General features: G+C 41.5%; 1 protein-coding gene across 1 annotated transcript; it reads right to left on the bottom strand.

Annotated features, from left to right (window-relative positions):
* Nucleotides 1-9947: 9947 nt before the first annotated feature.
* Nucleotides 9948-16003, bottom strand: LOC129810883 (follistatin-related protein 3-like). Its single transcript, XM_055861852.1, has 5 exons — nt 15381-16003; nt 13633-13818; nt 10931-11146; nt 10571-10798; nt 9948-10407 (listed from the first exon to the last, which is right to left on the bottom strand). The coding sequence occupies exons 1-5, from the start codon at nt 15454-15456 to the stop codon at nt 10355-10357; spliced, it is 759 nt and encodes a 252-aa protein (XP_055717827.1). The 5' UTR covers nt 15457-16003; the 3' UTR covers nt 9948-10354.

Below are 16003 nucleotides of genomic sequence, written 5' to 3'. Positions count from 1 at the left end.
TTCAAAAATGTCTAAAAACCTGTTTTTGCTTTGTCATTATGAGGTATCCTGTGTAGATTACTGTGGATTTTTATTTGTTTAATCCATTTAGAATAATGCTGTAACGTATCAAAATGTGGAAAAAGTAAAGTGGTTTGAATACTTTCTGAAGGCACATAGGGCAGCAGTGTACTGTATGTGTGTTTCTATGCAATTTATCTAAGTAGGTCCTTTAGAAACAGCATCGCCTACCCCTGGTGGTACAGTCAGAGGAACAGAAAAATATTTTGTGTATAGGCAGCCATTGTCCCGGGCATGCTGGTAGGACGATTGTCACCCCATAGAGTTGTTCCAGACACTCCAGCAGGGAATGCACCGCACAGTTCCGCTTGGCCCCTGAGTACCTAGACACACATCAGTAGCACATTTCCTGGGCCTCTTAGTCATGCATGCGTCACTTATTTTTGCTCCCACTGAACAAGATCCCTCTCCTACACATGCTGGCGGAAGCCATGCGTCACAAGAGCTGAGCATCACACTGTAAAATCCCAGAAGTGAGTCCCAGAGTTGAAATATGTCAGTAGTTAAGGAAAGAGTTGTGCCCAACAAGTCAAGACAGACATAAAACTCCTCAACACATAAATTAAAGTGCCACTTAAACACACGTTAGGCAGTGTGGATTGTCTGCCAAACTAATTCCAGGCCATGAGATCTTCTCTTTGCTCAGCTCATCCAGTGTTTTCCATTGTGTGACTAGACTCTGTGTCATACACACTGGCCGCACTGCAATAGTCCATTAGCTTTGGCAATTACATCATTATACAGCTAAGGAAATATAGACGTCAGTGTGGTCTGCAATAACATGTGTGCACAATTAGCAACAAAAATCCAATCTCCTCTGTCATAGTAAATTTGATCTTAATCACTCTCTGCACATGCTCTTGCAGTACCCAAGAGATCTTGATATCATGGTAGTTTGAGAGTGACTTTATGACCCATTGCTTCACTAACACATTATTACAGTCTTCCCTGAACATGTCTAAGACATGAGTGTGAACACAAAGTGTGCCTCCATCCCTAATCTCAGAACCAGGTCACCATGGTGAGGAATGGTGGCAGAGGGCCACAGCAGACAGATTCAGATCCCTATTTGTATATTTCCCAGGGTGCCTTTTCGAGTGAATTTTACAGTTAGCAGTACCACCCATGACTGTGTTTGCTAGTGACAGAGACATTGCTTTTGCAGTCATTCATTTTCAGATCTGTGGCCTTCACCATTATATCCTAGGTGAATATGTCATCATTGAAATACAATTATTTAAGACAATACTTTACTTACAATATTTAATACAGCCTTCTATGAGGGCCTAGTTTTACCCATATTCAGTGGCCTGAAACTCACAGGTTTCAGGCCACGTCGGGCCTGCAAGTCGCATTATGTTGGCTTGCAAAGTGAAGTGTAATTCCTATTGGAATCCAGCCAGAGTTCGCATATTCACCCTCAACCTGCATTCAGAATGACTGCCATGGTTGGGAAGACTAAGATATGAGACTACCTAAAGGATCTAAATTGGAATAACCATTTCAGTAACGGGTGCAATAAGTCCAACTAATTTATTCTGATCTTTTTTTCACTAATTAGTCTTTTGACCAATTAGATCAGCTCTGTAGAAGAGCTGATGTGAAAAGATCTGGTGTGATTGGTCAAAAGACCAATTAGTGGAAAAAACATCAGAATTGGGCTGCCTGACTAAACGCCGTCAGATTGGACTAGTTTATAAAAAAATATGCTATTTATATTTGTGTAGAATAAGATTAATTAATCAATCAATGTACATGCATAAACATAGATATTGAACAGTGGCAACCCGTCATTCAGGGCAGGTGGGGCTTTTCTCCACGAGGAGGTGATATTATAATGTTTTTGGGTCTGTAACCATGTTTCCCAGTGAAAGTTCAGTAATAGACCCATGAAATTCCAGTTGATATTGCAAGGATTGTTTTGTTTGCGCAATGCACTGTTTGTGCTTCGGTATAGGCCTATTCTCTATAAAGTGGATCCCTGTGATTGTATTTTCCTTCCTTTTTAGACAACATAGGCCTAATAAAATACTATTAAGCTAACCGCGTCTCACTCTCGCTCTCTCTATCTCTGGTGACTTAAAGAAGAGTAAAATTAACGCCTCAGCATCTGCTGAATATATCTGAACTAACACCTACCTGAATCTCTATCTGTGTCCATTTTGAAGGTGCTGAACGAAGGCCTACCTCTTCGCAGCTCGTTTTCTTGCACTTACTGTACTTATAATTAGAGCTTAGTGTTAATGATATAAGAACAAACATTATGAATCTACTGAACATAAATGTAATAATGTTTGTGTTTGGTTCAAGAGTCAAAACTCATGTCGGCATTCATTATTATTGAAGGAGAAAATGTTTTTTATAGAGTTACACAAATCCACAAGGAGTCAGTAGAAACTATATTTATTTAAGCAAGTCAGCCATATCAGCTATGGTTTTTAAAAAGGCTGAGGCTGAATTAAGGTTTTCGCTGCAAGATGAGGCTCCACTGATAGCCAGGTGTAGCGGGGGTAAAGATACAGGGGCTCCAGAGTGGCGCAGCGGTCTAAGGCACTGCATCTCAGTGCTAGAGGTGTCACTACAGACCCTGATTTGATTCCAGGCTGTATCACAACCGGCCGTGATTGGGAGTCCCATAGGGTGGCGCACAATTGGCCCAGCATCGTCCGGGGTTAGGGTTTGGCCGGGGTAGACCGTCATTGTAAAAAATAATTTGTTCTTAACTGACTTGCCTAGTTAAATAAATGTTAAATATATATATTTTTTTTAAATACACTCCATGGTGCTGAAAGAAAGCTCCACTGTCAGAACAGCTTTATGTAGGCCCTAACAGTTTGTGGGCACTGCTTGTCACCGTTATAGTGGAATTAATATATTGTTCAGTGTTGTGTTGTGTAGTGGCTTTGCTGGCATGCATCTATTTTTTTGTTGTTGAGTTTGCCCCACCAAGATTTACATACTAAAATCGCCACTGATATTGAAACAAACAATTTTAAAAAATCTACCTGCAATAGAGCATGCTGGGAAATCTGATAATGATGGGCGTGGATTTGGTTTAACTCTGGTTGTTAATACCAACACTGGGGTTATTTTACAACAAAGAGTGTTGATTTAACTCTTTACGGTATTGATTTAACTCCTGAATCAACACTAGAAATGTTACATGGAAAAATCAACACTCCTTAACAATTTGCTATGTGCTATGAAAGGGACACATCTGCCGGCTTCCATACATTTCAAAGACCTTTTAGAATTCTGAAGAACGGTAGATGCCATATTAAGGTTCCTTATTGGGCAAGAGTTCTCCAAGGAACATCAAGTGCTAAGGAAGAACCATTTAAGAACTTTATTTTGTCCACTGTGTTTGACACAGCATATGTCAAAAGGCTGAGTGCGGTGAAAACAATACAATTACCTAAAGAGCAACAACAATATATAGTACCAGTCAAAAGTCATCTAGTCACCTACGCATTCAAGGGTTTTTCTTTATTTTTACTATTTTCTACAATGTGGAATAATAGTGAAGACATCAAAACTATGAACTACTGCATATGTGTGAAAGCTGTCATCAAGGCAAAGGGTGGCTACTTTGAAGAATCTAACATCTAAAATATATTTTGATTTCTTTAACACTTTTTTGGTTACTACATGATTCCATATGTTTATTTCATAGTTTTGATTTCTTCACTATTATTCCACAATGTAGAAAATAGTACAAATAAAGAAAAACCCTTCAATGATTAGGTGTGTCCAAACTTTTGACTGGTACTGTAGATGGTGGAGGAGATACATAGTGGGGCTAGTGCGTCAGACTGTTATTGTCGACACGCTCCTGCACTGAGCCGGGACAGATGTTATCAGGGCAGAGGCAAGCAGGCAGGCAGGCAGTCCTCCAGTCTAGAACTCCCTCACCATAAGTCTGTTGCTGAGATGTGTGTAATAGTCAGAGGAAATAGATTCCATATGGCCACAGGAGTTCACTGGGGGTACATTGTTCCCTTCTGATGAGAAGGGAATTCTCTGCAGTTACTTTTGCTATCTAGTTGTGTCCTTGTGTTTAATCTATCAAGTTGATATAAATTGTCACTGTTTGCTTGTATCTTCGAAACGTTGATTTATGCTGCTGAATGTGCACTTGTCAAAAGGTTATGCATAACTTCTGTGAACGAATACAACCAACTATCTATGACAAATAGGCAGGCATTTTGGCCCTATCTTGAGCCAACGTTTATAAAATAGTTACTACCTGTGTCTAAATTAGCCCACCGAATGTAGGGCAGTGATGTTGCTGATGGTGTAAGAAACAACATATGTACAGATCTACTCAGTTGACTTTGGGTAAGACTGGGAACATTCAGTTATCATAACTTCCCCCAATGACGCATTCAACCTGTGCCCGCACCTGGGTTCAATCAGTGACCTTGTCATCACAGGGTGCAGAGGGTCAATCAACAATAATCCTATCCCATTCCTAGACCAAACAATTAAATGGTTGTTTGTCACAGCTGTAATATTTCGCTGAGAATCTGTATGAAAATGATATCACACTCCAGAAAATCCAGCTGCCGTCTCCACTGACTCAATCAGACCACACACAGACACAGTCAGGGGTCAGGCTGTCCCAGTAGACGCATCCAGGAAAATAAAAGTTGCATAATTGGGGACAATTAACTTTTTGCGCAACTTTCCAAATCTGTTGATCTCTTGTCTTGATGGTCTGATTATCCCCCCGCAATTGAAAGCATGGCCCTCAATTGCTAACAGGGCACTGCTGGTGTTTAATGGTGCAGGTGGAGTGATATGTTAGCCTAGTGGTGGCACAGTGGATGGCAAGTTTATGTTGACAACGTAATGATGTAGTCAAAGGGATACATATCTTGCTGTACTTGAAGCCAATTACAAACAGACTCAAAGACAGGTGCTCATCACATATTAAAATAGTTGTCTACTATGCTACTAATTAAAAAAGGTTGTATTTTATATATTTATTAAGGCACATAAATTATATTTGACTATTTTATTAGGTTCCATCAATATTTTAACTAAGCAAAAACTGGTTTGTAATTTTTTTTGCTAATTTATAAAATAAAATTAACTGAAATATCACATTTACATAAGTATTCAGACCCTTTACTCAATACTTTGTTGAAGCACCTTTGGCAGTGATTACAGCATCAAGTCTTGGGTATGATGCTACAAGCTTGGCACACCTATATTTGGGGAGTTTCTCCCATTCTTCCCTGCAGATCATCTCAAGCTCTGTCAGGTTGGATGGGGAGCGTTGTTGCACAGCTATTTTCAGGTCTCTCCAGAGATGTTCGAGTCCAGGCTCTGGCTGGGCCACTCAAGGACATTCAGAGACTTGTCCCAAAGCCTCTTCTGCATTGCCTTAGCTCTGTGCTTAGAGTCGTTGTCCTGTTGGAAGGTGAACCTTCGCCCCAGTCTGAGGTCCTGAGCACTCTGGAGCAGGTTTTAATCAAGGATCTCTCTGTACTTTGCTCCATTCATCTTTTCCTCGATCCTGACTAGTCTCCCAGTCCCTGCCGCTGAAAAACATCCCCACAGCATGATGCTGCCACCATCATGCTTCACCGTAGGGATGGTGCCAGGTTTCCTCCAGACGTGACGCTTGGCATTAAGGCCAAAGAGTTCAATCTTGGTTTCATCAGACCAGAGAATCTTGCTTCTCATTGTCTGAGAGTTTTTTGGTGCCTTTTGGCAAACTCCAAGGGGGCTGTCATGTGCCTTTTACTGAGGAGTGGCTTCCGTCTGGCCACTCTACCCTAAAGGCCTGATTGGTGGAGTGCTGCAGAGATGGTTGTCTTTCTGAAAGGTTCTCCCATCTCCACAGAGGAATTCTAGAGCTCTGTCAGAGTGACCATCAGGCTCTTGGTCCCCTCCCCGACCAAGGCCCTTATCCCTCGATTGCTCAGTTTGTCTGGGCGGCCAGCTCTAGGAAGAGTCTTGATGGTTCCAAACGTCTTCCATTTAAGAATGATGGAGGTTACTGTGTTCTAGGGGGCCTTTAATGCTGCAGAAATTGTGCCTAGACACAATCCTGTCTCGGGTCTGTACGGACAATTCCTTCGACCTCATGGCTATGTTTTTACTCTGACATGCACTGTCAACTGGGGGACCTTATATAGACAGGTGTGTGCCTTTCCAAATCATGTCCAATCAATTGAATTTATCACAGGTGGACTCCAATCAAGTTGTAGAAACATCTCAAGGATGATCAATGAAAACAGGATGCACCTGAGCTCAATTTCGAGTCTCATAGCAAAGGGTCTGAATACTTATGTAAAAATATCTAAAACCCTGTTTTTGCTTTGTTATTATGGGGTATTCTGTGTAGATTTCTGAGGAATCTTTTTTATTGAATCAATTTTAGAATAGGGCTGTAATGTAACAAAATGTGGAAAAAGTCAAGGGGTCTGAATACTTTCCGAAGGCACTGTATATTAATTTGTTTCAGCTGTGGGGTTGGGGATGTTTAAAATCAAGTGGTGTGATGTGGAGAGTGGGTGGTCTCTTTGCGAGCCCCAGCATGTTTTTGTCGAGATGTCTATGACAATCAATCTATTGGGCGTAACTTACTGGAAGTTGTCAGTCGACTGTAGGAAATGACGCACCATGACGACGAAAAATAGACAAACATAGGCATGGAGAGAGAGCAATGAGGAATTGTGTATGATCAAAATGGATGGACCCAACAGCTCTCAAACTTGAGTGTGTAGACTTAGTTGCTACAAATGTTTGTTTCAAAGTCTAAACATTTCACTTGGAGCTCCTGACAGAGGGATTTGTGCATCTGTTAGATTCATAGCAACAGAGCAGTGTGTTCTGGGAAAACCCACGGATTTGCATGACGCATCATCTACAGCAGGATTACACACTCAGTCCCACTCCCTCCATTCAGGAAGTGGCCTTCAGAACAGCCCCCTTATGTGTAGAAAACAGATTGCTCTGTGGAGCATGTGATCATGGTGTGTTACGAATCGCAAGCCCCAGGCCGGGCAACACACAAATGGGAATGGACGCGAACTGGCAGCTGGAAGGCTGTACCATTTCCTGCTGTTGTGCCCTTGAGCAAGACACGTAACCCCCCACAATTGCGCTCCATCCAGGGGCACTGTACTGCTGCTGACCCTGTGCCTCTCGACATGTGTGTATGTGTCCGGCAGTGGAGGCTGGTGGGACGAGCTATAGGAGGACAGGCTCATTGTAATGGCTGGAATGGAATTGTGGTTTTCATATGTTAGATGTGTTTGATACCGTTCCATTAATTCCAATCCAGCCATTGCCCGTCCTTCTATATCTCCTCCCACCAACCTCCTCTGGTATCTCAGGTGTTGGGAAAGACTGAAAAACATTTCATTTTCAACTAATTGACAATAAATTTGTTTTCTGTTCTACTGTTCGGTCACAGATATTCCTTTGGGTCACAGTTTAGTCTAGATTGGTGCCAGAAACATTGGTTTTGTTTATTGGGTGGGTCACAAGACAATTGAAAAGGCTTTAGATGGGTCACATCCCCAAAACGGTCTGGAAACCACCGCCTTAAAGCGTGTACATTTTCCCATGCTCTCTCCATAATTAAACTTTACTTTAAATTCCTTACATTTTAGGCCCTTTGGTACTTAACTGTAATATAGAATAGCCTGTGGAATATACTTTTATATGCCAATTATCACCATATGAAAAACTGAGCTGGCATTATTGAGTGGTGCATGCCATTGGATCACATTGAGGTCAGATCTTGGTTGCTGATGACAAGATCATCAGGCCATTAAAGTTTGTACCAGAACTCAGTAAACTAGGCTAAATGGAATGGGTTAGCAGCGTCACACATTCTTCCCGCTATGTCATCTGATACCGTATAATTTCATTAGAAAACAGAAAAGGAAATAACATAATTTACAGTAGAGAACAAGAAATAAGATGCATGCATATCAGAAAAACAACCACTTTTCGATGGCATTGTTATTGCCCGTTCGAGCAAACATTTAAGTCCTTTCCCAATGTAATAAAAGGGTGCTTGGATCAGAATATAAACATCTCCCAAAGTTAAACCAGATGCTGGCCCAGTCAGTCCAGGAGTGGTTCTCAGTCAGAGTAAGGAAAACAAGGAAGGTATTTCATACAGAAAAGTGAGTCAGTCAGTGGCCCTCTGTCTCTCACCTCACCCACCTCCTCTCCTCCAGAGGAGGCTCCAAAGGGACAGGAAACGAGGGCCTGTCCCCCTGCTTTGATGCTCCACCGCCCCTCTCCTCTGGTCTCCTCTCCTCTGAGGCCTGTCAGTGGGCTGTCAGGCGCCAGGGCCATTGCACGCACAGAGGCTGCAGCATTGTAAAAGCCGTCCATCACTCTAGCCCACCTGCTGCTCTTCTGTCAGGGTAGTTAACGTGGACAGTTCACCACAGTTCATAATCATGAACGCGACCTCCTTTTGGCAGTAAGTGATAGATGCTGTGCATATAAGCTTGTCGCGCAGCCACATGAGGCTTGCAATGACTGCCATTGATACATTTCTTTACTATTGTGTGTATTTTTAGACTGACAAAAGGCATATAAACATTACATATAGAATGGCAATTACTGTGCATGCAGTGTCTGTACTGTAAGTGATATGTTGTATGATAGATAGTTAATAACAGAGGGTAGGACAAAGCCTGTCTGGAATTATACACTAAACCAGAGAGACCATAGCCTGAGTAATATTTTCTTTAGCTAACATTCCACTCCTTGTCATTGCCAATGAGACAATTCTGACTTGTGTAACAGGTGTTGCTCATTTGTGCTGAATTTAATGACGGTTGAAGTCGCACCAGAAATTAAAGAGGCATCATGACAAATACTATAGTTTATGTTGAGAGTACAAAAATATAAAAATAAGAAGATACATTTATCATTTAAATTTCACAGTAGGTACACTGGTACATGTACATGAAATGGAGTTGTATTTACAATAAACTACTTTTAATTGTTCAACAACAGTATGTATTTATTTATTTTTTATCCCAAAATTAATTAAATCATCTAGATAAATGGAAACCACTATTCATTCACATTACAATAACCAATAGCTATTTGCAAATAGCTATCTGCCCATTTGGTTCAAATGGTTGACAGTATTTCAACATTGAACAGATATATTCAGCTGCATCGTCTGGGGATCCGGTGAGTTAACTTGAGGTCATTTGGCATTCCCAGACAAATTTGATTCTGTTTTCAATTTGATAAGGCTAACAACATTTGTCAGATTTTTCAGTTCCACTGTTATGGTGTATTCAATAACCCGAATGGCATTATATTGAACTCGTATGACCTACAAACATATGAAATAAACAAAGCCAAGACTTCAACAGCGGAAATATTGTAAAGGCTTGGTGTCGAACAAACAGCCTAATAAAACTACTGCAGACAGAACTAAACTTTTAATTTCAGTAATCAGCGGGTGGCTCAGAGTTTTGATTGGGCTCCAGCGTAAACAGTATCATACTCTGTGCAGGCAGAGCAAGAGGAGACATGCTGTATACTTTGTTTTGGCTGAGTCTTCCCTCACCTTCAAACAAAGACTGAAACATACTTGACATACATGACTTCACATGGTTGACATCTACTACATGTGGTATCCAGTAACCAAACAAATTGAGGTTGCGTGCCATGTTGCTTTTAGGGGACTAATGCACTTAATTTAGGGATATGAAAAACACAAAAATAAAAACAACTCTCTGAAATAAAAGAATGTCAGTGACCATTGAAATACATTTACATCTAAAACCAAAATACAATATATACATTTTTTTGTAAAAGCTGACCTATGGATATATGGATTTGTATACAGAGTAAAAACATAAATATAACAGATTTGATACCTTCTCCAATAAATAGTAGTGGTATTTATTTACAATATACACATATCTTCCTCTACTCAAAGTCGACTAGATATTTATTTTTTTAAAGATATATGCCTTTCATCTGTTTCCACAGTTTTACGAGCAAATCATCCAATTTAACATACATTGCATGCATCAACAAATACAGTATTGGTTTCCTTTTGGAATAAAAATGGTTTCTTCCAGCAGGTTCTCCCACATCAAATGTATCGTCATTCTATGTACAGGTGGTAGATATGGAGGGGATAGGTGATTGTAAAAAAGATGTCAACATCAATCAGAGCTTGGGGAGTGAACAGCGGGACAACACTGGTTCACCTATCGAACGTGATCTCTTGGAAATCTTCTTACCAGGTGGACTGTAGTACCAGGTGGACCACATCAGAACTGTCCCCCTAGAGTGAATTCTCCTCACTGCCCTCCAAATCCAGAGTGTTCCTCGGAACACCTGGGAGAGAGAACCCAAGAGAAAAAGATCAAGCACAGCCAACACATGCCAAATCAATGCAAAGTACGAAATATCTAAAGTTACTAGAAAATGTATTTAGGTTGTTTATTCATTTCTATACTTAGGCTGTGTTGACAGATCAGGAAAGGTGAAGGGGACTTACTAGAGCAGTTGCCATAGTGACGCACTCCTATGGAGCGCCCCAGAAAGCAGGTGGCTCTGCGGAGGTGGCAGGCGCTGGGGTAGGTGATGTTGTCATTGCCACAGATAGGCACCTCGGACTTCAGCGGTATTGGGCAGGGGGTCATGCGGCACATGACACAGTGGGCACTGTTAGTCTGGTCCGTCACACAGGTGTGGGTACCCGGGCACACCACGTTGGAGCACGACTCTGGACAGAACAAGGACACATATTTGTATCCGATATTGTGTGTAATATTGCTTCAGTAGCACAATGAGTACTTGAAATAACCAAACTGCTGACATATGCAAGATAACTTGTTCGAAGCACAGGTGTCCTCACTTTTGCATTCTCCCTGGTACATGACCTCCAGATCAGGGTGGCCCTTACAGCGGGCCATCAGCAGAGCACACTCATCACGGTAGGACTTCCCATCGCTCCCACACACAGCATGCTTTATGGAGATGTTAGTGCAGTCAGGAGAACACACACACTGAGGACGTCCAACCATCATCTTACACACCTTCCCTGGGCCGCATTTCACACCATCACAGGTCTCTGCCCAACATAGAGTAGAAAATCAGTATTATTGTCAAAGCGTTAACTTACATTCAATGTTCTGTCATCAAGTGATCCAGATCATCTGACGCTCAAGATTCATTCTCCACAGAACAGAATAAAATGGATGAAAAATTTTGTCTTCACTGCAGCATGATTCATCCAGCAAAACATTTGCAATAAACACATATTTTGTTTATGGTCATGCTCGAGGATGTCTAATCTGTAGGAATGTGTCTGAGGTTGTGTCTGTTTCCATGACAGTGGAATGGATCCCTGCAATGGGCTAAGTCTCATAGATGGATGGAGGGGTGTTCGAGCAGACCGAGCCAGTTCAAAGGCCTGTCACTGGGTTTTACAGGCTGATAGATGTGGCAGGAGGAAACGCAGGCTAAACAGACACTAGTAGACTGTCCAAGGCCCAGCCAGGTCAATAGGAAGTCTCCAGGTACTGTAACCCTAAAACAACACAGATACCATCGTCACTTTTCAACAGGCTTCTCGGGACCCGTTTGATCCTGATACAGAGTGATGTTCGGCCCAGATCCCTGAGATCCTGTAAAAAAGCCGGACTTTATTTCCTTTCTCTGCGAGCACTTGCTTTAATATCCTGTTATTCTCCATCTCCAAAGAGGCCAACTCTGCTACCTCTGGGTTTCTCACACAAGTATTAGATTCAGGGATCCAAGCAGTTCCCTTTTTCTGTTATGTTTTGGTCCAGCTTTACTGGCAGCCGGTTATGATTTTATACATTTTCACAAATCAATGCAGATTGAAAGATAGGCCAGTCATGGAGTTCTAGTCAACACCCAGGAATGCTTTGAACCACTGGAAATCAGTAGCCCCAAGAGGACCAACTGTGGAGGTTCAGTCTGAGTCTGACAGGGAGTGCTACAGTATGATAATAGAACAGCACTTCCCCACAGTATCACATGTACATTGATGCTGTAGTTTTGTTCTTTCAGTTGGACTAATGATCCAAATAGTGCTCCACATTATGAGGAACAGACGTCTGGGCATGTGGCAGACATTTCTCCTGTGGTAAACAGGAATGTGTTTTTTTTTCTCTGAGGGGAGGCAACCAGGCCTGTGTCCCAGCCAGCATTGGGAAATAATTCATGCAGAGTGAATTAGAGGAGGGAGGGAGGAGGAAGGTTATTTCCCATTTATTCAATTTTTTCAATGTCATTCATTTGCACTGCAACTTTGAGGAGATATATTAGTGAACAATTCCATTGTGGTAGACCAGCCTCTCGATAGAGAGATACAAATGCAGATAAATGATTGAATTTTGTAGCTTGTCTTTTATAACTTGTCTGCTTCTCATTCTGGATCACTTGAGTTCATTCACTTATCATTGAAGCATCATGTTATTAATGAGAACATTTCATTGTTTCCTTATGCTGACATGTCATTCTAATGCTGTTGTTGATTTGGCTCATAGCGTTTTGGTAATAAACAGCATGCTGGAATAGCCTTAATCTTGGATTAAAAAACATGATCCATCATACACTAGTTGGCAGGGATGCTACTGCATTTTGAATCTACGATTCAATTGGTATTTGGTAGCTGCTCAAGGCTTCAGCCTTGCTGACACTAATCATCCTCACATGGTTTAAAATAATCCTCTCTACCCTGGCCAGAGATCACATGCACATGTTCAGGTGCCTTAGTTTCTAAAGACAGGAATAAATATCCTTGAGTGAACCTGAATACCTGGCCAAGGCTTCCAATAGTGGATGCGACTCAAAACAGCTGGACAGAGTTAGATGGAACGCCTGGCCCAGATCCACAGCTAACTTTTCAAAAAACTTAGAAGAGACCTCTGGAAATCAACTTAGCTTGGAAATTCCATATGGATCAAAGTTATCCCAAGAAGAAGACAGGTGGTCTGGTTATGGCCAAATGAGCTGCCATTTGGAGCTATACTCAAATGTGGCCCCTAAACTTCTTTGCTTTTTGTTGCTATGTATTAAATGTGATCTATCTCTTATTCATCCAAATAGGCTCCAACACATCTAAATGAAATGTGGCAGTATTCAAAATGTTTTGAGAGGAACACAAAGGTAAGGAGGTTTTGGTGCTACATGTGAGCAGCTGTTTCTCATTTCAGATCGGCCACTGCTTCTCAGTGACTACATTTCCCCACAATGACAAATGAAGACCTGCACCCAATCTTGCATTTCGCCACTTCTTTATCAGAGGCTGACAACAAGGGGGGACCATATGAAGAAGCTTAAACCAAACCTAACTTGTCTGAAGTACCTTTAGGACACTTCCTGGGATGGTGGCTTGCAATGAAATGATAAAGCGTCAAGGATTGTGATAGTAGGGAATCATAATCAAAATAAATCAGCATCTACTTTTAAGTCCAATAGTTTGAGAAAAAGCAAAACACCCTCATTGATGATAGGGTTGACTAATGTTGTCATTTTGACACAGTTGGTTCACAGCAGGTCATTGTGGGAACTGTAGTGTGCTGTTACCTTTGCAGAGTTTGCAGGACACGATTCCCAGGAAGCCCAGCAGGCTGACCTCGTTGATGGGCAGACTGGTGTTGGACCAGGCCGTGTCTAGACGGCCCCCGGCGCAGCATTCCTCCCTGCTGACCCCACGCATCAGCACCATGTCACAGCGCTGCTCCTGGCTCTGCTGCAGCCAGCACATCCCCGCTGAACACACCACAACAAACACGTCTAGTTGGATTTTATTTACATACTTGACATACATGACTTCACATGATTGACATACTTAAAGTAGACATACTTAAGCAATAAGGCCTGAGGAGGTGTGGAATATGGCCAATATACCATGGCTAAGGGCCGTTTTTCTGCACAACGCAACGTGGAGTGCCTGGATACAGTCCTTAGCCGTTGTATATTGGCCATCACAAACCCCAGGTCTGCCAAGTGGTGCAGTGGTCTAAGGCACTGCATCGCAGTGCTAGCTGTGCCACTAGAGATTCTGGGTTCGAGTCCAGGCTCTGTCGCAGCCGGCCATGACCGGGAGACCCATGGGGCGGTGCACAATTGGCCCAGGGTAGTCCGGGTTAGGGGAGGGTTTGGCCGCCAGGGATGTCCTTGTCCCATCGCACACTAGTGACTCCTGTGAGCAGTACACGCTGACACGGTCGCCAGGTACACAGTGTTTCCTCCGACACATTGGTGCGGCTGGCTTCCGGGTTAAGTGAGCATTGTGTCAAGAAGCAGTGAGGCTTGGTTGGGTTGTGTTTCGGAGGATGCACGGCTCTCGACATTCTCCTCTCCCAATTCTGTACGGGAGTTTCAGCAATGAGACAAGACTGTAACTACCAACTGGATACCATGAAATTGGGGAAAAAAATGGGTGAAAGTAACAAACCCCAAAAATGTAAATATATATTTATCACAAACCCCAGAAGTGCCTTATTGCTATTATAAACTGGTTACCAACGTAATTAGAGCCTTAAAAATAAATGTTTTGCCATACCCGTGGTATACGGTCTGATATACCACGGCTGTCAGCCAATCAGCATTCAGTGCTCGAATCACCCAGTTTATAATTGAATGTATACAATGGCCTCATGGAAATACAAATAGCCCACTTAGGTTGACTTCAGAGCCAGAACCCACTTGTACAATATTCAGGACTCAGTCTACTCTACATCAAAGTGGGCTGAATGGACCAGACCAGTCATAGCCAGACCTGGCTGACCTCTCTCTCCACACACAATACACTTTACCAGCATTTAATCCACCAATTCAGACAGGAGAATAGAGACCTGCTGTTGCACTGTCATATAGTTTTGTTTATAGGTTTTAGAACTCATCACTTACACATCTCTCATATTGTTTAAAAAATAATATATAAAATATACTAAAGTAGCCAAAATGAGACATTAAAATTACTTTGGAATCCAGAAATATGCAGTTCTGTATACTAATTCCAACCAGTGATGAAGTAGCTAACTGTATGTAATACATACATTATTACTAAGCTGTAGTAACACCATGTGCACCTGCACTCTGTAAATATATAATTCTCAGTATCAAGCGAGTAAAAATATGGCTTTAGTTGGTTTATTTTCATTATACTTTTTTTTACTATCAATTTTGAATGATACAAAAAACTTTGAATAACGTTTAAACATGAACTAATAAAGTTAGACTATTATTTTTTTAGCAAAACTTTTCTAATTAATCATAATGTATAAAACATAATTTATTAGAAAATACATTTGAAAAGCTTTACTCACCATTTACATGGTAACTTCCAAAGATTTGACACAAAGCAACAAGTGTCACACCGAAAAGAGCAGTCAAAAAGCCCATGGTGACAAGAAAATATAAAGTTCTAAAATAAAAGTTGTGGCAAAACTTGCAAAAAAAATGTGTTTGTCCTTTTGCAAATGGTTTCAAATATTTTGAACTTGCCAATGGAGAAGTTTGCAGAGTTCTCTCTCTTAAGTGAATGAATGTGTAAGTGATGGTGTTCCCCTCTTTATAAATATTTAGGCCTAACCCACTGAGTTATGCTGCTGGGATAGGCAATGGTCTCAGCCAGTTAAAATGCTGGAACGGACAGTGTTCTACGTGAGACGTCCCCTCACCAGAGTGCAACAGATGTAACTGCACCATGCATCTTCTGATAATGTTATTGTGATTGTAAAGTAGGCATACCACATTTCGAATTGGTGTTGCGTCATTTTAAATTATTATATGGAAATAAGTACTACATAATTTTTCACATAAATATTTCAAATAATGTAGAACCACTTTAGCACTTTTCAGCTTTCAATTGTGTTACATAGAGATAATCTGTGGACAATGTTAGCTATAATCAATAAGAACAATATCACAATTCTGTCTTTAAAAAATT

Source organism: Salvelinus fontinalis, chromosome 14, assembly GCF_029448725.1.
Source record: "Salvelinus fontinalis isolate EN_2023a chromosome 14, ASM2944872v1, whole genome shotgun sequence".
NCBI classification, from domain to species: domain Eukaryota; kingdom Metazoa; phylum Chordata; class Actinopteri; order Salmoniformes; family Salmonidae; genus Salvelinus; species Salvelinus fontinalis.
This window is presented reverse-complemented; position numbering and strand designations above follow the sequence as displayed.

What these genes read in the sequence shown, in the direction of transcription:
- LOC129810883 (XM_055861852.1), bottom strand. Translation starts at nt 15,456, where the DNA reads ATGGGCTTTTTGACTGCTCTTTTCGGTGTGACACTTGTTGCTTTGTGT. An exon ending in GTCCTGCAAACTCTGCAAAG is followed by an intron (nt 11,147 to 13,632) that starts GTAACAGCACAC and finishes TATGTTGGGCAG; the next exon opens with AGACCTGTGATGGTGTGAAA. An exon ending in GTACCAGGGAGAATGCAAAA is followed by an intron (nt 10,799 to 10,930) that starts GTGAGGACACCT and finishes TGTTCTGTCCAG; the next exon opens with AGTCGTGCTCCAACGTGGTG.